Source organism: Borostomias antarcticus (assembly GCF_949987555.1).
Source record: "Borostomias antarcticus genome assembly, chromosome: 1".
Taxonomy (NCBI): domain Eukaryota; kingdom Metazoa; phylum Chordata; class Actinopteri; order Stomiiformes; family Stomiidae; genus Borostomias; species Borostomias antarcticus.
In genome coordinates this window covers 52,182,469-52,204,635 of record NC_140234.1, presented here as the reverse complement: position 1 = coordinate 52,204,635, position 22,167 = coordinate 52,182,469, and the positions used below count along the sequence as shown (strand labels likewise).

The following is a 22,167-nucleotide window of genomic DNA, read 5'->3' as shown; positions in this document are numbered from 1 at the left end:
GCCAGTGCAAGTTACAATAGGACAGGGCATGTCCACTGCTACCAAAAATGCTGGAGCAGATCATACATTAAATCCATCCAATCGATTCTCATGCTCAAAATCCTTCTATGTAAAGAACTGCTTTAATTTAAAGTTGCCTAGTGTTACAGTACTTAGAAATGACAATATTATTTTATTATTATCCTTGCACTTCTATGGGTGTTCTTAATCACAATAAATTTAAAGGGGAACGCCGCTGTCATAGCAAGTTTAGCTCAAATGTCGCTTTGTCCTCAATGAAACCGATCCGTACACACCAACATTTAACTGATCCGCGCAGTAGTAAGCTAGCTCCTTTTTCCTCTGTGCGCGCACCCCCTTTATAATGGAGGTCTATGGGCCTCTGCTAAAAACTATGATAAACATGCATTTTCAAGGCAGGAAGCGCAAGATGTAATCTTACCGTTGTCATTATGCTGTCGTGAAATATATCGCATTCTCAAACCGAATGTTGAAACAAAAGCTCCATTTGAGCCAGAACTATTTCGCCGAACACACTACACCATACCTTTCGCACTGTAAACTTCCACCGCACGTTGTTGTTTACATCCTCCTAGCCATGCCTAACACATCAACACAAGTAGCTTACTACTGCACGGATCGGTTAAATGTTGGTGTGTACGGATCGGTTTCATTGAGGACAAAGCGACATTTGAGCTAAACTTGCTATGACAGCGGCGTTCCCCTTTAAGAGTAGGCTAAATTAAGAGATTGAGGTGTCCCTCCTGAGGAATTTGCTCTCTAAAAAGGTATCCCAGGGAAGAGATTTTTTTTATTTATTAGCCTACGTATCGTGAATCGTACCGTATAATGAGTTGTGTGTATCGTCTCATCCCAACTTCAATGAACTTATGTGACCTATCAAACTTGCATGCAGGCAGAGACACTTCCCCATTGTATTGTTACAGCTTGATGCTGATTTCAGCCCAGGCAGTTCCATCTCCCAGGCTAGTGTCATTTAGGGGTAACATGGCAAGCTGAGTTGATTGAGTCGTTGTTGGAGAGTGTGCCAGTGTCTGCCTTTCTGCTACTTTCAATGTGGAGTGTGGACTGTTGCATTTATGGTTGTGTCATTGCACTCTCTGTGTGTGTGTGTGTCTGTGTCTGTGTCTGTGTCTGTGTGTGTGTGTGTGTGTGTGTGTGTGTGTGTGTGTGTGTGTGTGTGTGTGTGTGTGTGTGCGTGCGCGCGCGCGTGCATGAGAAGGATTCCTTTGGTCAGTTGTGGAGAATCAGATCCATTGTTTCTCCTGTGCTGAATGGTAGCTTAGAACGTTGGCCAGTGTCTAAGAATATGGCCATTACAACACTGCATCACAATACAACCACTGTTCCCTATAATGTGGACTGCCTTTGTTTTCATTGCTTATTTTTTAACCTCATCGCTAACATTTTTTCTATTGTCTGGTGGACTCATTTGTCAGAAATCATGTAGGCTTAAGTAAGTCTGTAACACTAAGGCTTTCCCAGGGCTCTAAGGTGCGACCATTTTACTCACATTTGCGACTAAAAATAGTTTTGTGCGATCAGAAAAAATCATTTCGGAACACACTGCGAGTACTGTTACTACTATTTCACTCGCATTTTTTGCCTAAAATAAATCCATGCAAATTGGATCAAACTAGTCAAAGTTTTGCGTACCCGTATACAAAACTACAAGTCCCACAACTTTTTTATTACAAGTCCCACGACTGCAACGCGCAAAACTCTCGTGATGACAGCTCAGCTGCCCTCACTCAAAAACGACTGTGCAGGCGCCGAATGCCCCTGCCAGTAACGTTAACAAAATTAAGCCCATTCAATCGTATTTTGCCAGGCAAAGTGGAACCAAGGAGAGAGAGGAATTCGGTGAGGCCCGGGGGGAGTCGAATCAACTGTCACTCAAAAAATCTATTGATTCGATTAGATTCAACATTGCACCGTAGCCTACAGTAACTTAGGCTACTGGATCCACATCAAAACGCAATGAAATGCCGACATCGTAAAAAGCGTTTTCCTGAAATGCGTGTCATAACGATCCAATGACATGTTCCTTTGCATCTACATTAAACAAAGCTTTTCCACAGATTTTAAAAATTTTGAATGATTATTTGCGAAGATATTGGGCTTTTTCCCCACGTTTTTTCACGGCACCAGCAGCTATGTTTCATATCCCTGCCTAACTTCGCAAAGCATTGTGTGAATTTTCATCTACCCCTCGGTTTCAAGTCGGCATCTGAAAACCCTCGTTTTGGAGGACTGTTTGAACGTCCACTAGCCCTCGATATGCTCCCTAGCCCCAGAAGCTAAAAGGAATGGGACACACTACCCTACACGTGAAAGCGCAAAATGTAGGGCCAAGGGCTAGGGCTAAGGGGGGGTATTGGGATTGGGCCTTCATTTGAACCAATGAACATGATGCAGTGTGTGGGAATAGTTTAGTCTTCATTAGGACCAATGCACATGATGAAGTGTGTGGGAATAGTAGGCTATAGTCTTCATTAGGACCAATGCACATGATGAAGTGTGTGGGAATAGTATAGTAGGAGAGAATGAGAGCTCCTATGGTGAGCAGGTTATTAAAATGTTGTTGGCAGTAGGCCTAATGTGTGTGTTGCTAATAAAAATCTGTTATTTCAAATTTTCCATTGCGCTCCTAAATTTCTTTCTGTGCTCCTAAATTTTTTCATTTAGGAGCATGTGCTCCTAGTGAAAAATGTTAGCTTAGAGCCCTGTTTCCATAGAAGAGTAGGAATTTAGGTTATTATAATGTAGAAAAGCTTAAGTTTTGATTGAATCTAGTTCAGTTCAAACCGCCTGCATGTGCCCTTCCAGGCCTTTTGTTATCACGGTTCATACTTTACAATTTAAAATAACCTAGACATAGCCTAGCGCAAAGCCAAAGCAAACTCAAAGCATTCCATTGGACAACTTGACAAGTTCAATGCAACACCTGGAGTTCAAACAAAGCTAGATAAGAGGGTTGGTCTAGTTGGCTTACACGCCGGCACCCTTCCACAGTATGTGGACCTGTCTTTTGATTGACGGCCTTGCTATGGATGAGCTGTCAGTGGCAGGCTGATAAGGCTCCACTGGGAGACTATTCATTATGCGCTGTCACTGTGGAGATTGAGCGAGACCGGGTTCCACCAGGGTGAAGGTGCACTGAATAATACAGTCAAGGTAATGAGTCCTCAAACTTGTATGGATTGATGGTTATTTATGATGCTTACATGTAGGGAGCTAGCATCTATATTTTCGCATGTACGCTCCGATAGAACAATGTTTCCTGTCAGAAAATCCAAATCAGACCTAGCTTCAAATAAATAGGATTGTTTTCTGAAGTCTGCCTGGACTGTGGGTTAGAATTTTGGTGGTGGGAGGCTTCTAGGTACCAGAAGGGCTCTTGAGCAATGGCGTTTTATATGTTAAAAACATACAGGGGAACTACAGTAGGCCTATTCTTGCTACTGATATGTTTTTAGGCATTATGGTTTTGGGTTGTCCGTCCATCCGTCTGATGTTTGTTAATGCAATATCTCGGGAACACATTGACAGAATTTCTTCCCCTTTGGTACAAATGTTCACTGGCACTCAAGGATGAACTGCTTAGATTGTGGGTGTCAAAGGTCAAAGTTCAAGGTCACTGTGACCTCAAAATGTGTTCTTGGCCTGATGAACACAATATCTCAAGAACGGTTAGTGCAAAACAACATGAACATGTTCAGCTATAATTAACCTGTTAAAACTAAGATGCCTGAATGAAAAAAATAATGTCTCCAATGGATATATTTGACAAAAACAGGTTAATATGCAAGCCGGTTTTCATTGCTAAATCAAAGCGGGGAGAGCCGGGAACGTGCGTCTACATTTCACATAAACGTGAACTAGTTCGTGGACGCGCGTAGAACAGAAAAGCACAACTGCGCAAGTACAAAAGTCACCGGAAATAGCCAAATGACTACATATTTGCCAAGATGGCGCGGTTCAATAGGGCTTCACTTTAGATTTAGAATCCTGGGGGCCTGGTTTAACCTAATCTGTCACCTCATTTGTTCATTTGTCTCCAACAACTGCTTCCGCAACACTGAATTAGCCTACTTTAATAGGAGCCGCATGCTCCTGTGTCCATCACAGATAAAGTTCCTTGTGACTTTGAACCTGCGCTTTTTAATTTGTTTTTGATGAGTTTCATTTTTTCACTCAGGGAACAATCATCAGTAGGCCAAATTATTCTCGTAATTCAATTCCCCGCAGTACCCAAAGCAAGCAAGCAAGCAATTTCTCCCCCTCACTTTTAACAGTCCTCCACTGAATCTCTATGGATTATATCCATCATGTAGCACACAAGCTGGCAATATGCTGAGGTTGCTAATGTGGCAATGTGGAAATATGCAAATTAGTCATTTAAATGACCGGTAACGACCCTGGAGAACCCTTAGGAAAGCACAGACAACAATGCCCCCCCCCCACCCACCTCTCATCCTACATCACCTTTTTAAAAAGAGGCAGAAGCATGTACTGCAGAGGAAGGTGTTAGTAATGGCTAAACTTGTTTTATTGATGCCAACTCCTGGAGATCGAATCCATGTCTAACGAGTTAAATGCTAGGGTTGCACTGATTGCACTTTTCTTAGCCGATTCTAATTTTTCCATGTCTTGACCTGCTGATTCTGATTTTGGCCGATTCCGAAGTTCTTTCTAACTACTCCTTTAACTTTTTGTTATGTTTAGCCCCGTTTTAAGGTTACTTATGATCATATACAATGGTTCAGATCAAAACGTTGACAAAACTAGCACTTTTGAGAAAGTCAGATAATTGCTCTACCACCGTTTTGGTCATACAATGGATGTGGGTGGGCACCTTGAAAAATCATTCATGTTAAACTCTCAATTTCAAAGACAAGAAACTCACCGAGGTGTTAGTTGGCGTTCTGACATATTCGGCATAAAGTAAGATTCTAGTTCATCTGGAAAGGCTTTTTTAAATATTTAGCATATAACTATTTAGTCGCAGCACGTATGTGTGTAAACTTCTGCAAACTAGGTAGCCTAGCAACATAAACAATAGTAATAGCTACTGTAAGTAGTTCCGCTTCCTGAATCCCCTCTGCGGATTGATCTACACATCTACAACGGTCGCTTCAATACAACTCAATGGATTTCATAAAATGATCAATAAAACCCTACAGGATTCATACTTTGCGGCAAATTTTATGTCAGAACACCAACGGATACCAATTACCCCCTCTGTGAGCTTCTTGTCTTTGAAATCGAGAGTTTAACATGAATGATTTTTCAAGGTGCCACCCACATCCATTGTATGACCTAAACGGTGGTAGAGCAATTATCAGACTTTCTCAAAAGTGCTAGTTTTGTCAACGTTTTGATCATAAGTAACCTTAAAACAGGGCTAAACATGCATTTTCCCTTTACTACTCCTTTAATGGAAAATTCAAATTCATTTGTATGTTCATAAAGCATTGACTATTAAATAACTTATCCAAAACTGCTACGCCAGTGAGGAGAGCTGCCTCTGCTGACCCTATCACCGTCAATTGACGATTGCAGCACACAGGCGATACGCCCCCCTCATTATTTAGAGCGTGCATTTGCACCCCCCCCCCCAATTTTTTTTTTTAAACAACATTTTTATTCTCTTTAATTCCCTACAGCTTCATAGACATTACAAATAACGTCTTTATACTGGCAATAAATGGATCAACTAATCGAATCAGATTTATTTTGGCCAGGTAGGTTTCCATACAATGAATTTGCTTTGCATTATTGGTGCATACAAATAAATAAATAGACAACAAATAAACAAGAATAAACCAGATGCAAGGACAAGACAGGACAGTGCAAAATACTAAATTGCCTCACACTCAGTTTATGTAAGTGATTTACTCACACCATCAAGAAATATATTTTATCATTGTTTTGTTGCAATAAATGCCAGTGTGGCTGGTAGGGGTGTAACGGTACGAAAACATCACGGTTCGGTACGGACATCTCGGTTCGGTTCAGGAGCGGTGCGCCTGCACTACTCTGATTCCTTTTCTATTCTTTGAAAATTATCTTGAATCAATCTTTTTAATATAATTTTATTTACAAACAGCAATACCTTTCAGGCTGCATCACTGCCCCCCCCCCCCCCCAAAAAAAACAAAAAAACAACAACATAAAACAAAAAAACAATGTTGACCAGTGGAATAGCCTACAATGCTGTGTCAAGTAACTTTGCTGATTCTTTTTCTTTTAAGTGTTTCCCCCTCATTCATACCCCATTTACCCCACTCCACTCAACCTTCATATTTTTGGCCAGAAAAATGTCAACACTGTCAGCAGACAGGGAAGACCTGCTGGCAGTGACGATGTCCCCAGCAGTAGAAAATGAAATAAAAACGAATAGCCTACTTAAAAATGTTTTTGAATCACTTATTTAAAACAAATTAAATGCAATAAAAATTGAAACTAAATAAATTAAAATCTTTACTAAAAAATAAATCTGCCTTTTTTCCCACAGAGATATAGACTGTGTGCAAACGTGCGTGTAAAAACGAGCGCGCGCTGTGTGCAACTTCGGAGTTTCATTTCTCTCGTTGCAAGGACTATAGCCTACATTGGGACCTCCGTGATATATAAACGATTCCCTTAGCCTACCTGTGTTTCATTACGGTGCATTAGGCTAAGGCAAACGAACAGAATGAATAGTTTTACCTCAGGAGGACAGTAATGAGGACGACTGAATATCAACGCGAGCCCACTGACAAATGTGAGTTATGCGCTGATATATTGACACTGCTCGTAGACTACTCGTTTCCAAATCACAGACAGGTCGCACAGGACAGTAGCCTATATCAAATGACTTATGTGCTCGGCAAAATATGGTAGGCCTAAGTAACTTGAGGTACAATTAGATGGGAGATGGATTACAAAGGTCCCCATGTATAGGCTATTTCGCTGTGTGAGCGAGCTGAACTGAGTGGCGGAGGGGGCGCACACACGCCTGCGATGCGAGGAGACTCGTTTTCACAGTGACACAAGCGATGGCAGGGAGAGTGAAAGGTTCAAAGTGTGGCGCTATTTCACAAGAGTCGATTAAGAAACAGCCCATTGTCACAACTGTGACAAATATTTTGCGTCAGTCTACTGAAAGGGATCTGCTCGAATGATCTGTCGGGTCGCTCGGCACATGACTACCGTTCGGTTCGCTCGGCACATGTCTGTACCTTACCGAAAGCCCCGTACCGTACGGTACGAATACATGTACCGTTACACCCCTAGTGGCTGGTAGCCTTTCTGAAATCACAGAAAATCTTCAAATGGCAAACACGTCCAGTGACGTTATTGGACTGTTTTCCCTTTGAATTTTTTAGTGATTCCGTCTTCTGTGTAGGGAAGCTACAATGGCGGTGATAATATGAACTGAAACAAGCATGACTGGTGACAACCTTTTTTCTATTGCCAGGCAACATTACCATCAAATAGAAACTTCATGATGGTGTGACACTGACACTGCTTACTCTACTGTAGGTCTGTCTCCACCAGTCAAACTGAAACCTGGCATGCCTCTGTCTCCCCTTGGATGAGGGAATGGCCTAGTTGTGAGTGGTTAATGTTTGTGGGAGAGAGACTGACGACCCAGCTCTCTCTCTCTAACTGTGTCAGGGCAACATCGTAAATGATCTGGATGAGAAGAAAATGACTGGGGGGAGTGAGTGCATATTTTGTGTGTGTGTTTGTGCTATATGATTCTCCACATTTAACCCTCGCTCTCTGGTGCTGCATTGATTAGTCATCGTTTTCCCCCTAGGTTGTGAGTGTGCGGAGCATTGTGGCTCGGACTCTGATTTAGGAAGCAGGTGTTTGTGTGAGGTTGTGTGTGTGCTGAGGACCCTGTTTGTGCTTTCCTTAACCACAGTCTGTGTTTTACCCTGAGAAATGCCATCACATACGCCGCAGTAAGTCAGAAATGCAGTGGGTGAGAGCCCGCTTGTGAGCTCCAGGGCTAGCTAGCCAGACAGCACTGTTGTTGTGTCCCCAAACACACACAATCTCAAACTCTGTTGCATCCTAATGTGGCCCAGCCTTGACCTTGAGTGATGTAGGGTTTTTACCCACACTGTCATGGACTGAGAGGTGGTTTATTTCATGTGTTTTATGGACTGCCGCAGGGAAGCCAGCTCCACTATGGGACAAGAGAAAGAGGGAGGGGCTAATAGGCTGTTGCAGGAGAGACTGCACCATAGGTGAGGGAGAAGCTAAAGCAAGCTGGTGTGTGTATCACAGTTGAATCATGATGACTTTTAGTCTGTGCATGCTGGCAAAAGTACAAGAGCACCACCACGTCGCCGTAAGTGCTGAAAACAGATTCTTGCCTGCAGCCATAAGTCAACAGCCTGAGGAGGAGCCGGAGGGGGAGTGTGGAGGTGTTGCTGACCTCTCCAGCAACCCCTGCAGTGTGGCTTGCTTCAGCACACTGGTGATGGATGTTGCAACACGCAGGGGTTCTACTTGGGTCAGTATGGGGCTTTAGGTGGTGACCATGTGCGCGTGAAAATTATTCTCTTTTTGGGGGGGGGGGCGGGGGCATATTGTTATTAATAATAGGCTTATAATAATTAATGGTCTGGTTAGAGGTTTTATTATCCCCTTAGGGAAACTGGTGTGCTGCGAGAACACATCACACAAGGCATCATAGATATATGCATTCACACAGATGGTACAATAAAGGCTAACTAAAAAGACAAGGAACAAGAAAACATCATCAACATTTAGGAGGCACCATATATTCAGACCAGCTGGACATTGTAGCCTAGCCCGAACCCTAGCCCTAGCCCCAGAGGAAGAGAACATATTTCATTACTTATTAAGGAGTCTGATGGCCTGTGGGACAAAAGATAACTTGCTTCTATTGGTTCTAGAAAAAGGAGCACGGTATCGGCTCCCAGACGGCAGCAACTCAAAAGACGAGGCAAGAGGGTGTCTCTCATTGCTCACAATGTTGTTTGCCTTTGTTAATATTCTCTTTGTAAATGCATTCCATACTTGGAAGTGTGATCCCTAACTGCTTACTGGCTGTTATGACAGTCTTCCTGACAGCTCGTCTGTGCTTCAGTGGCATTACCAAACCAGCAACTGATACAGGACACTTTCAATAAAAGCACTGTAAAACATTTTGAGCATCTTGTTGTGAACATTAAAGGACAGCAGTTTCTTTGAGAAGTACATTCTTTGTTGTATCTTCTTACTCAGAAGGTCGGACCACAGGTCCCATTTCAGTTTTGCATCTAGCACAATACCCAGGTACTTGTAGTCCGTCACAGATTGAAGCTGTTCCCCATTAATAAAAGTGGGCTGAGGGGATTTCTGCTTTCTGAAATCAATGGGCATCTCTTTAGTTTTAGATCTCGCACCATCTGAGGAAGTAGTCAAGGACTAGCCCGTGCTCCTACTCCTCATCAGACAGGAGGCTCACCAGGGCTGTGTCATCTGCATACTTAATTAAGTGCCTATTGGGGAAAGTGCTAGTGCAAGCATTGGTGTATAAGATAAACAGGAGAGATGGTAACACAACCTTGAAGGGAACCTACACGTGTGGTCATTTTATCAGAGAGAGACGTCCCTACTCTGACCTGCTGGGTTCTACCGGTAAGAAAATCAACAATCCATGAAATCAAACCAGCTTCCAGCGAGAATTCTGTTGCCAGTATATCAGCTAGAATGCTAGGTTGAATGGTATTGAAAGCTGATGAAAAGTCCACAAACAAGATCTTAGAATGAGTCTTTGGCTTCTCTAGATGAGTGTACAGGAGATGCAGTAGAGTCAGGATGGCGTCGTCCACCCCCCTACAGGCCTGGTAGACGAATTGCAAGGGGTCCATTAGGTGCTGTGTTTGGGCCACAATGTGCTTCTCCACCAGGCGTCAGTGGCGGTTCTAGAAAGTTTTACCTGGGGTGGCAAAAGGGTAGCAAGGGGGCAGAGGTTATCTCCTCCCCAAACACATTTCAACTTCAGAGATTTCAATTTCTGCATTCTCTGGTGACTTTTACGGTATGAATCACATAATAAGACAATGTAAAATCACCTTATCGAGCACTTAACCCAGTCCTTGCATGCAATAAAAACTTCAATTACAGTTAGTTTTTAATAAATGATTTTCAGCTCCCATCATTCCCTGGACAGAGTTTGTTTTCAGCCATTCTTTTGTAGTCACCCCATGAAATCATTGCATTCACATGTGTCTCTGACTTAGCATACCCACTATCCCGAAAAGTGGCCTTTTCCCAATTGGAATATCCATTTTCAGATACGTTAATACTCTTAGGGGCATTTTAAATGGCAAAATGTCTGCATACAAAGCAGTATGCTGCATCCTTGGATTGAGAATATTCCAGCCAGGGATGCTCTTTATACCACTCACTGTGGAAAGATCTTCTTGCCCCTCCCCATAAGGTTTGTGGAAAGGCGTTCAGATGTGGCTGCATCAGTCCATCAGTTTTATATTTCGATACTTCTGAAATGAGAGAAAAGAAGCAATTTGGACAATTCATTTACAACTGTATCAGTACTTACTAAACAATTCAACTGTCTTACTCAAATCCCATGCACCCACTCACAGCCTAGTGTGAAGCACCTTGCATTAACTTCAACATCAGCTTAAACCATGCACAATTTTGAACATGTAGGCTACAGTAAGAACCCAACTCCACAGGCTACACTAGCCAATATCCGATAACATAAAAGCCATGTTGTTATATAGAAATCTGTTAACAGTGAACTTATATACTGTACCATGAGGTCCAGCTGGACTTGTAGTATGGATCTGAGTGACACTGCTCCTGTCGGTCTGTCCATCATTGTCCCTCTCTTCATCACTGTTCTGCTCTCCCCTTCTTTCTGAGTCACTTTCTTCTCTCTCAATGGCTCTGTCTCGGTCTCTGGTGTTTTGTTCTTCAGTCATCACTCAGTTCTTCTTCATTGCTCATTCCTCCCTTACTCATGCTTTTCTCTTCTCTTCCTTGACTGTTCTCCTGTCCCTTACACTGCTCTTCGCCTTTGTCTGACTCCCCTCCTGTGTTTGTTTTTTGAGGTTGAAAAAAGCTGGCTATGCCACCACTTTTCTCCTTCCTTTTCATTTTTGCATCTGCTGGACCTACAGTATTCAAGAAAAGGGGGGGGTTAAAGCCATGCCATACATTGTACTGGGTACTCGATTTATGAGCTAAGCTAGCAAGCTATGGGTTTTGCTTGGCAATAAGCAGTCAACTTTTGCTATTGTAGATTTCGTGATTTATTCTAAACACAGCACGCATACACACCGTTCTTTCAACCTATCCCCATCTCACTATGACAGCCTCATCATTGTCTCACTTGTTAACGAAACACAACCAACTGTGCTACTGACTGTAGCTAGCTACACAACTTTGCGTTGCAACTTGTTTCTGTGAGCTCCTACATTCCTTTTGTAACGTTTATTGACAACGGAGCACGCTGAGGAAAACCATGATGGTCTCATTTCATTAGTGCTAGCTAATCGTTTAGCAGGCTACCATTTGACAACAGCGCACGCTGAGGGAAACAGTTGTCTAATTTCACTAGTACTATCTAGCAAATGTTGATGTGAAGCTAGATTCCCCCCCCCCCCCCCCCCCCCCCGCTTCAGTATGTACGCCAAAGAGTTTAGAATAACTACACCAGTCGTGGTTGAGCTCTATCACATATTTCACATTGTCAAACTTGACAGACCATTTGAACATTTTAAACATAGAGCAACAACAAACAAATTATAGCTTGCTTACCTGACTGTCACTCTGGAAATATCCTGTGGTAGTGAGGATCGCTCCGGTCACCACGTAACGTTACGTTAGCTTAGTATTGTTGTGGTTTCAGCAGGTCAGTCAGGTGGGCAGGTCACGGGTGCAACCATTTTTTTCTTGATTTAGTGGGGGGCGGGCAAAGTTAATTGTAAACTGGTGAGTAAAACGTTTACATGAACTACGGAGAAATATCACCAACATTTACAATCAACATTAAAAAAAAAGTATTGATAGATTCATTGCCTACAGTTAGGGTGGCAACTGTGGTGGCAAGGCATTTTTCTGAGGTGGCAGATGCCACTGTAGAACCGCCACTGCCAGGCGTTCAAAACACTTCATGACTAACGGTGTCAGAGCTATTGGTCGGAAGTCATTGGGCCCTGTGGGTCTTGGGATCTTCGGCACAGGCACAATGGTAGACGCTTTCCATAGGTCAGGGACTTCACGAAGATCAAGGGAAACATAAAAAATGTCTAAACACTGGTGCCAACTGTTCAGCACAGTGCTTCAGCACAGTTCCACAGATGCCGTCAGGGCCTGGGCTTTTACGAGGGTTACAGCCTCTAAGTAGGTGGAGCAGTTCTGTTTCCTTAATAGAGAAGCTATGTGAGGTAGGGGGGGGGGGTAGGCATCATTGTAGGCTCAGGACTGTTGCCACTCTCAAAGCGACAGAAGAAGGAGTTGAGCAGGTTAGCCATCTCCAGTCCTTCACTACCATGTAGGGCAAGGGTAGGTTTACTCCTGCCCTTGTGTGGTACATTGGTCATCATTTTAATTCCCTGCCAAGCCTCTCTAGGATTGCCAGCTGCGAGAGTGGTCTCTATTCTTTGCTTATAGCTATGCTTATCCAGCTGTATTTGTCTCTTTATTTGCCTCTGTAAGTCTCTCCTAGCTGTTTCATCCTGGTCTCTATAGACTTTCTTTTTCTGAGATATAAGCCTCTTCAATTTTCTAGACACCCAGGGCTTGTCATAAGGATACACCTTGCAGGTCTTAGTGGGTATCACTGAGTGTATACAAAAAATTATATAGTCTGACACTGCGGCGACCCAGTTTTTTTTAGTAGGCTTCTCAAATCTATGCCAATAAGCATTTAGCCTCATTTGAGTCATTTGAGTTTGACAAAACATGGCGTTGGGTGATATTTGCAAGCGGAATGTCATTTCAACAGTCAGTCAGCAGTTGCCCAGCTCACAACCACATATCGTTCCTAGATCGTTCCCACTCATCACTGCGTCTGGCTGAGGATGGCTTTTGTAACTCTATATAATGCTATTCATTATAACGCTATACGTTACCAGTGTTTCCCAGTTTTCCCAAGTTAATGTCAGCAGCACAGTTTAGCTATGTGTCTACCGCCAGTTTCATCAAATATGGAAAAGTAAAATCTCAACACCACTAGCTAACGTTATTCAAATTACATGAGTGTTTAGAATTAGATGAGATGGCCTTTATTGATGAATTGCATATATTTTCTGACATTAAAAAATAAGTCACAATGTTTCCGCCCTGCCGCCGCACCATACATTTGATACAAAAAATAATAATACAAATTAGGCTATATACTGTATATTAAAGTATTTAATGAAGTCTTAAACGTTTTAAATATGTCTGCCTAAATGCGCGTTTAAAACCATGATAATGTAGTGCCCACATTTTTATTTTCAACAATAGCTTGGGCCGCGCGCTCCGTGAATGCTGCTTTCTGTGGTCAGCTCAAAAGACTGCGCGTGAATGGATGTTTTCCTCAGTGAGCGTAAAAATCAGCAGCATTCTCTGGTCTGAGACTGTGGGGGCGTGTCTGCTGAAGGCACCGAAGCCACACCCAATTGCGTGCGGAGGGGGTGTGGACGGAAGAACCTGTCAAATAGTACAGTTCTCTGGTCTGCATATTGTCACACTGGCACGCCGTCTCTTTTGTGGTAGGAAGGCACAGCTTTGTGAAGACACATATTTTGTATATTAACGTAGCAGTGTATTTTCCTATTGCTTACGTTACCTAGCTAACGTTATAACGTTAATTAGCTATAAGCACACAAGGCAGCGGTGTCGGCACCAAAGGTTGATGCGACAGGAGGAGAATGGAGGCCGTGGAGGGAGATGGTTGGCTCCGCCGAATTCACCAGGACCAGTCGTGAGTCCGTGAAACCCAAAAGCCTCATATTATAATTGCAGAAGCTTTCGGGAGTGAAATGTTTGCTGCAGAGGCGGGCGCTTGCGGTGACAGACTCCTCTGTAACACCATGGCTCTTCAAAAATGCTAACCATTTGCTTCTCATTTCAGCTTTACTCGTGAGTTGAAAGAAGGAGACCTTATCATCCCATTCCTGCTGGCATCCAGGAAGGATGCATTTTCGTTTAGTTTTATGCATAGGCATTGCTAACTAAGAAAAACTAGCTAATTCTAGACTGCTGGTTAAAACTAGCTAATTCTAGACTCAAGATTGAGCAGGAGAACCGAAGATTCAAATCCGTTCTAGCTTTATATAGTGTTAGGGCGGGGATATGCTAAGAACACCGCTCTACGTCATCAAGTACCATTTTAAGCCCGCCCAGAAAATCCAGAAATCAAAACAACACACTGCCCTTGTGTGGTACATTGGTCAAAAACACAAAACTGGTCTAACTTCACAATTCAGTACTACACATGGTTCATCCCATTTTTACATGTTATCAGCAATGTATCACTAACACAGAATGTGTTTTCAAGCAAATCTCAGATTTTGGTTAACTGGGACTTTAAGAGGAGAGCAGGAGAAGAGGGGAAGGGGACAGGAGAGAGTGAAGATGAGAGATTAGAAATGATTTAGACGGTATGAGTATGCAGTTAAGCATCAATGGGCATCAAACATATTTTTTTATTAAATAAAACATTCTATCTATTATTCTCACCCCATAACTCAAAATTAAAGAAGGCATATTTCATGTAGACATGCTGTTTCAGCCCCCTCCAAGTAGGAAATGAGTCCTTACCCCAAGTGAAGGAGTTCAAGTATCTGGGGGTCTTGTTCACGAGTTTGGCCGGAGAATCGGAGCAGCTGGTGCGGTTCTGCAGTCGCTTTACCACACTGTTGTGACGAAAAGAGAGCTGAGCCAAAAGGCAAAGCTCTCGATCTACCGGTCTATCTTCGTCCCCACCCTCACCTATGGGTCATGACCGAAAGAATGAGATCACGGATACAAGCGGCTGAATTGAGTTTTCTCCGGAGGATGGCTTGGGTCTCCCTGAGAGATCGGGTGAGAAGTTCAGTCATCCGGGAGAGACTCGGAGTAGAGCCGCTGCTCCTTTGTGTCGGAACGAGCCAGTTGAGGTGGTTCGGGCATCTAGTGAGGATGCCTCCTGGGCGCCTCTCTAGGGAGGTGTTCCAGGTGTGTCCGGCTGGGAGGAGGCCACGTGGTAGACCCAGGACTAGGTGGCGGGATTACATCTCCGCACTGGCCTGGGAGCGACTAAAGATTCCCCAAGCAGAGCTGGTTGATGCTGCCAGGGAAAGGGATGTCTGGGGGCCCCTGCTGGAACTGCTGCCTCTGCGACCCGACCCCGGATAAGCTGATGACGATGGATGGATGGATGGAAACAGTCATTCCATTACGCTCTGCTTAATTCTATTAAAATGGTTAGTTTAGATTAGATATTACCTTTATAGGCTAATATCAATGTTCTAATTTTAGCCTAATTAAATATTACAGGCTATTAGGCTAGCCTACTCTACAATTAAACAAAATAAATCACTTTTAGATCTTTTGCCAAATAAGCTGTAAAGACTGGTTGAAGTACTATTTTGGGGAGAGCAAAGTGAGTAACCCTGCACAACGAATACGAATGTATAGCACTGGGGGAAGCTACATGTTGGCCATACACAAACTAACAAGACAGGTGGAAACCAATCAAACATTGTGACAAACAACCGCTATTGGGACAAAATGAGGACAGACTTCAAAATACTTTCAAAAATTCAGTTTGAGATAAAATTCAGAAAAATGTACGTTATGAAAATTATTTTCCTTCCTGAACATTGGAGATTATTGAGTATTTGCAGTAGCTGCATACAGTACTGTTTACAGTAAAACAGTGATGCACTGTCGGCTAAATTTTTGATATTTCAAAAATCTGTGAAGAACTTTTGTGGTGGACAGTCTGAAGATGTAGTGTAGCAATTGTGGTGTAAATTGACCAGAAAATGTGGGAGGAGTAGGGTTTGATTTACGTTTTTTGAGAAAAACAGTGATGGACTATATAATTCCTTCCAGCCTGAAGCATAAGGACGTTTTCTAATTACTTGGGCCTACGTTTTGGTGGTGGTTGCAAAGTGATAGCATGCACGCCTAATTTGTTATGATTTTTTAAAGTTTTGAATTTAGACTGATGCTGTAGTGCCACCATCAGGACTATTGGCGTACAATGCCAGTTGACGACTTTTGGTATAGAACTGGACCTGTGTGCAAGGTTTGTTGATTTTTCATTCATGGGAAGTCAGACTTCCGAAGAAGAAGAATATTGGGATATACAATAGGAACCGGCAAATGAGGCTGCCCGGCCCCTAATAATAATGACTAGATTATTATTCATTACAACTCATTACAGGGACCACCTCGGCCTGAAGTCTGATACTTAGCCTTTCTCTCTCTGCGTTTTTTCTTGTCTTACCACTATATTTTCTACTCTCTCTCCTTCTCCCTCTCTTATTCTCTGTCTGTCTCTCTCTCCAGTTACTGATGTGGAACTCAAACGGCTGAAGGATGCCTTCAAGAGGACCAGTGGTCTGTCCTACTACATGACCCAGCAATGCTTCTACAGAGAAGTTCTAGGAGATGGGGTCCCTCCCAAGGTTGCAGAGGTAAAGCTTTCAATTGCCTGTCCTCTTTCTGTTGCATGTTTTCTTTGTATACTTTTTTGGTCTCATGATCTTTGACACCACCACAATGCCAAATACCAATTTCCACAGAGTAGTCGTCCCCCATCCACTCACCAGTTTTAAACAGTGTTCAAACACTTTGTTAAGCCCTGTAGACCACAACATCTCTCCCTCTCTCTCTCGTTCTCTCCCCCGCTCTGAACTGTCTTTCTCTCCTTGTTCCTGTCTTTCTCTCCTTGTTCCTGTATTTTTCTCCCTCCCTCTCTCTGTTTCTCCCTCTCTCCTCCCTCACTTCTCTCTCTGCCGGATGCCATGGCAGCAGTTAGCCTGTTAGACAGCCAAGATGTAAGCCCAGACCACGTACTGTAGCTGAGACCAAGATTCTCAGATGGTGAACAGCAGTAAGTTCAAAGGAGTCTGCAGGTGTGATTAGTCCACCGAGGCACGAACATGTCTTCATTGATGGTGAAATATTGTGGGGGTTGTCTGATGAAATGGGGTGAAAACCTTAGAGATAATGATTCCCTCATTAGGACTGCGGAGATTGTGCTTGCAATTTAAAGGTCTCCTATTATGCTGAAGTTAAAATTGGCCTGGGGTTCCCAAAACATGTCTTGGAATTGTTTTTGCTGTCTAGCCCCATCAGAGACCCAAATGTGTATAGCATAAGCGCTGAAAAAGTGAGTTTTTCAAATAGGGGATTTTTTAATGATGGGCGAGGCTCTAGAAATGACCTCTCCTAAGCTTCAATCATGCACAAAACGCTTAAGAAAGAGGGATTGTGCGCTTTGTCTTAAATGAAGGGAAGAAGAAGAGAATTCTCTCAGTTCAGACTACACAGTTCTGTACTTATACAGTGCATAATATACAGTATACAGAGTGCTACCTGACCTCAGAGTATGATTCCAATCCAAAGATATTAGAGTGTAGCATGTTGGTTTGAGATTCGCCCTAGTCAGTGTAGTAGCTGAGCTCTGGGCCATTCCCATGACCAACTGTTGTTCCTCACAGTTATAGCAGCTACACTTAGCTGTTTGTCGCTCAGCATTTCTAGTTCCACTATCCTCTTCTCTCGCTTCCTCTTCCTTTTTCTGCCCATTCATTCACCCAGAAATTTCTGTGGCTGCCTGTGGAGTTTATTGTGGTGCTATAAATCCATTTGACACACTACTCATTGCTGATGGGTCACGGTTGTGTCTTTTTGACCTTGGGCTCAGTTCAGGCTACAGACAGTAGCGATGCAGTAGCATGTAACATACACATTTTAACAAACGTATGCAGACACACACAGACATGGTGCCCCACCAGGCCGTTGTGAGTGTCAGTGGCTCGAGTTGGCACACCATTGGCTACGTCAGAGAATTGGGAAACTTGGGACATTTGAGCATGTCTAATTGGCGTTGGAGCGAGTGGGCACATCGGGACGGAAGTGACGAAAGCAAAGAAACTCAGGGCAGTGATATTAAAGATGGCTATGTTACGGTGACAAAAAAAACGTGAAAACAGCTCAATATCTTAACAAATAATCATTCAAAATTTGTCAAAACTATGGAATACCTTAGGTTAATACAAAGGAACATGTCATTGGATCATGACCCACATTTCAGAAAATCGCTATTCACAATGTCAACTGCATTTCAGTATAGCCTACTACTGCATTTTGTGGTCCCAGTACTGGTATGTTACGGTGCAATGTTGAATCTAATGTAGTGACAAAGAACGTTCCGTCTTTTTGGATATATGTTTTAGTTATATTTCTAGCCTCTCATGTGGGGAAATTTCATTCTTTGTGTAAAGCTTACTCTGGTCACACGACACAACGTTATATTTTCTCTTAGGCTATGGTCATCTCCAAAGAGTGGAGAGGAGAATATTGGTGGAGGGATGTTAACTGTTTATTATATGGCAGTTTTTGATGAGGTTCAGACTCATCTGTAAGGCATTTTGTGGTAGTTTACTGTATGTTAGATGCCACTATGCTGTTAGGTAGTCAAGCAGCTTCTCAGTTGGGGAGAGGTATGCAAGATGAGGGGATAGGGGGAGACTGGCTTAGGATTTTCCGGTAGAATATGTGTGTACTTGACTTATGTTATGCACCAGTTTTTGTTGATTCTTTTGGCAATTTCATTTCATTTCTATCTTTACGCTCAGGCGCTACAGAAATAAATATGGCACATAATGTCTCATGGCAGATATAGTTAACAGGCCAAAAACTGTCTTTACCAGTTGGAACTTGAGGGGGGCCAACCAACCACTAAACGAAATAAGGTTTTCCTACACCTTAAGAATCTGAAATCTGAGGTGGTATATTTACAGGAGACACATTTGAGAAACTGTGACCACGCTAGTCTTAAAAGGGGGGGATTTCAGTAAATCTTTCATTCGAACTTCAATGCAAAAGGTCGAGGCACAGCCATACTCATACATAGAAATGTTTGTTTTACCAAATCTAAAGTCATCTCTGACAAAAATGGTCGATATGTGGTGGTACAAGGGAGGTTGTTTAATATACCAGTTAATTTGGCAAACATCTATGCGCCAAACTGGGATAATGTGGAGTTCTTTAGGGAACTCTTTGGGCTGCTCCCAGAATTGAATGACCATCAGCTAATAATGGGCGGCGACTTTAACTGTGTGTTACACACCATTCTGGACCGCTCAAGTCCCACCAACAGAACCATGTCTAATTCGGCACAATATATTGACTAATTTATCCAGACTTATGGGATAGTAGATCCCTGGAGGTTTAAAAATCCAAATTCTAGGTTATACACATTTTTTTCGCCCCGACACCAGTCCTACTCCAGGATTGACCTCTTCCTGTTAGATAGGAGGCTGCTACCTCTGGTTAACTCCTGTGATTTTGGAGAAATTGTAATTTCAGACCATAGTGTGGTGGTATTGTCACTCAGTTTTCCAGATGATGCATCTTCCAAACGCACATGGAGGATGAATCCTCTCATGTTATCTAATTAGGAGTTTGTTTTGTTTCTTATCTAATGAGGAGTTTGTTTTGTTTCTATCTGGACAAATAGATTACTTTTTGGAAACTAATGATACAGCAGATACTAGTAAAAGTAATTTATGGGAAACCATGAAGGGCAGGTAATTTCATACACAGCGGCCATGAACAGGAGGAGGGCACGACGTTTAGAGGAGCTATCTGTTTTGATTGGGGAAATAGACAGTAAACATACAGTGACACCCACTACTGACTTGTACAAGGAAAGAGTGAGATGGTAAACGGAATATGATGCTCTGTCTACGGACAGAGCAGAGAGATTATACTTAAAATCGCGGTTTAAATACTACGAATCAGGGGAGCGCGCACACAGGTTGCTGGTTCACCTATTGAGACAGCCAGAAGCAGACGGGTACTATATATATCCGAGATTCAAACTGCTGAGGGCACTACAACTATGTATCAAAAGGAGATAAATGATCAGTTTAGGATGTTTTATGAGCAACTGTACACTTCAGAGGCTGCAGACGCAGACCGGATTGATCAGTTTCTGGAAAAAATTACATTGCCGATCTTGGAGATGGTGGAGAGAGATGGCCTATACAGTGCTGTTTCAGCGGAGGATATACAGAGTGCAATCAGTAATATTAAAAGTGGTAAGGCCCCGGGCCCCGATGGGTTCCCCATTGAATTTTTTAAACTTTATGTAGCAAAACGCTCCATTACTCAATTAGGTATTTACTGAGGCACTACAGCAAGGCTCTCTGCCCCCCACAATGACAGAGGCAGTGATATATGTTATTCCAAAGAAAGGCAAGAACCCTTTAAATTGTGAAAATTATAGACCAATAAGCCTGCTGGGGGTCGATTATAAGATATTAATGAAAGTATTGGCAATGAAACTAAACTCAGTCGCTCATAAAATAGTCCACCCAGATCAGTCTGGATTCATTTCTGGCCGACAGTTATATGGCAACCTGCGGTGCCTGTATAAAATTATATATTCTCCCAAACTGCTGACTACGGCCAAAGTCTTGATTAGTTTAGATGTTCAGAAAGCGTTCGATAGGATAGAATATGAATACCTAATTAAAGTGTTAGGAAAGTTTGGATTTGGCGCCTCCTTCTGTTCATGGATAAAACTGTTGTATGCAGCACCACAAGCAGCTGTCCGTACTAATGATGTATGGTCCCAACAATTCCGCTTGCATAGAGGAACCAGACAGGGATGCCCGCTCTCTCCGCTTTTGTTTGACCTGGCCATTGAGCCTTTGGCTGCGTCAATAAGGGGTTCTGATCATGTACATGGCATAACGAGAGGAGAGCGGGTACATAAATTGGCTCTTTATGCAGACGACCTGGTTTTGTATTTGTCTAATCCCGATGTCTCTATTCCAGCAGTAATGAGCATTATATCAGACTTTGGGGTGGTATCTTGCTATAAGATAAACCCTACTAAGAGCGTACTCTTCCCCGTGAATAATCAGGCAGATTTATTGACCTTTGAAACGTACCCATTTACGGTGTCCAGGGATAACTTCAAATACCTCGGAGTAACAGTTACCAAAAAGTATGAGGACCTCTTTTAATACAATTTCAGACCTGCCCTAGACAGCCAAATCGGACCTTCAGCGGTGGTGTATTCTTCCTATTTCCCTAGCGGGTAGAATAAACTCCATCAAAAGGACAATTATGCCGAAATTTCTATTTTTATTCCAGACGATACCCATTTTCCATTCGAAAACGTTATTTAAAGAGATGGATAAAAGTCTAAATACCTTCCTATGAAACAAAGCTACTCCCAGAGTAAAAAGCATTTTTTACAGCGTCGCAAGGAGGAAGGGGGTTTTGGCCTCCCAAGCATTATCTTTTACTACTGGGCAGCTAATGTGCATAAGTTAGCTTACTGGATTTCCGGGCCAGAAGATCCTGGATCTTAACAACTCCGTTAATTTGAGATCCCTAGTCTGTGCCCCACTACCTATTAATTTGAAATGTGCAGGAAACCCTGTTATTAAAGGATCATTGAAGATCTGGTCACAGTGTAGGACCCACTTTGGGCTGAAGGAAGGTTTTCCCTGTATCCATTATTTGCACCCTCCATGTTAGACGCAGTGGTCCAGGCAGGGCTTGTGCAAAGAGACAAACCTGTTTAGAGATAATGTCTTCATGTCCTTCACTCAAATAGAATTTGGTATCCCACAATCTCTTCTTCTTTTTTTTTTAGATACCTCCAAGTCAGGGACTTTGTTAGGAAAGCATTTACAACATTCCCCTCTCAACCCCCTTTTAATTGGTTGGAGGACTGTGTTCGCGAGGGCCCTTCTGAGAAGAACTCTATATCTGAGATCTATGATCTCCTACTGTCGGTGGCCTCACCCTCCCTGGATCATCTGAAAGCAAAATGGGAAGAGCATTTTGGTGAGGGGATTTCAGATGAGACTTGGAATTTGTCAGTAGCTCGAATACAACCTCCATATGTGTTGGGCACAATGTGATCCAATTTAAAAT

General features: G+C 42.8%; 1 protein-coding gene across 1 annotated transcript in view; it reads left to right on the top strand.

Annotated features, from left to right (window-relative positions):
• usp32 (ubiquitin specific peptidase 32) overlaps window positions 1-22,167 on the top strand; it is a 101,895-nt gene that overhangs the window by 12,634 nt on the left and 67,094 nt on the right. Inside the window, exon 2 of the mRNA XM_084444919.1 lies at window positions 16,549-16,676. Coding sequence (XP_084301045.1) covers window positions 16,549-16,676 — 128 coding nt within the window. The remainder of the gene's footprint in view (window positions 1-16,548; window positions 16,677-22,167) is intronic.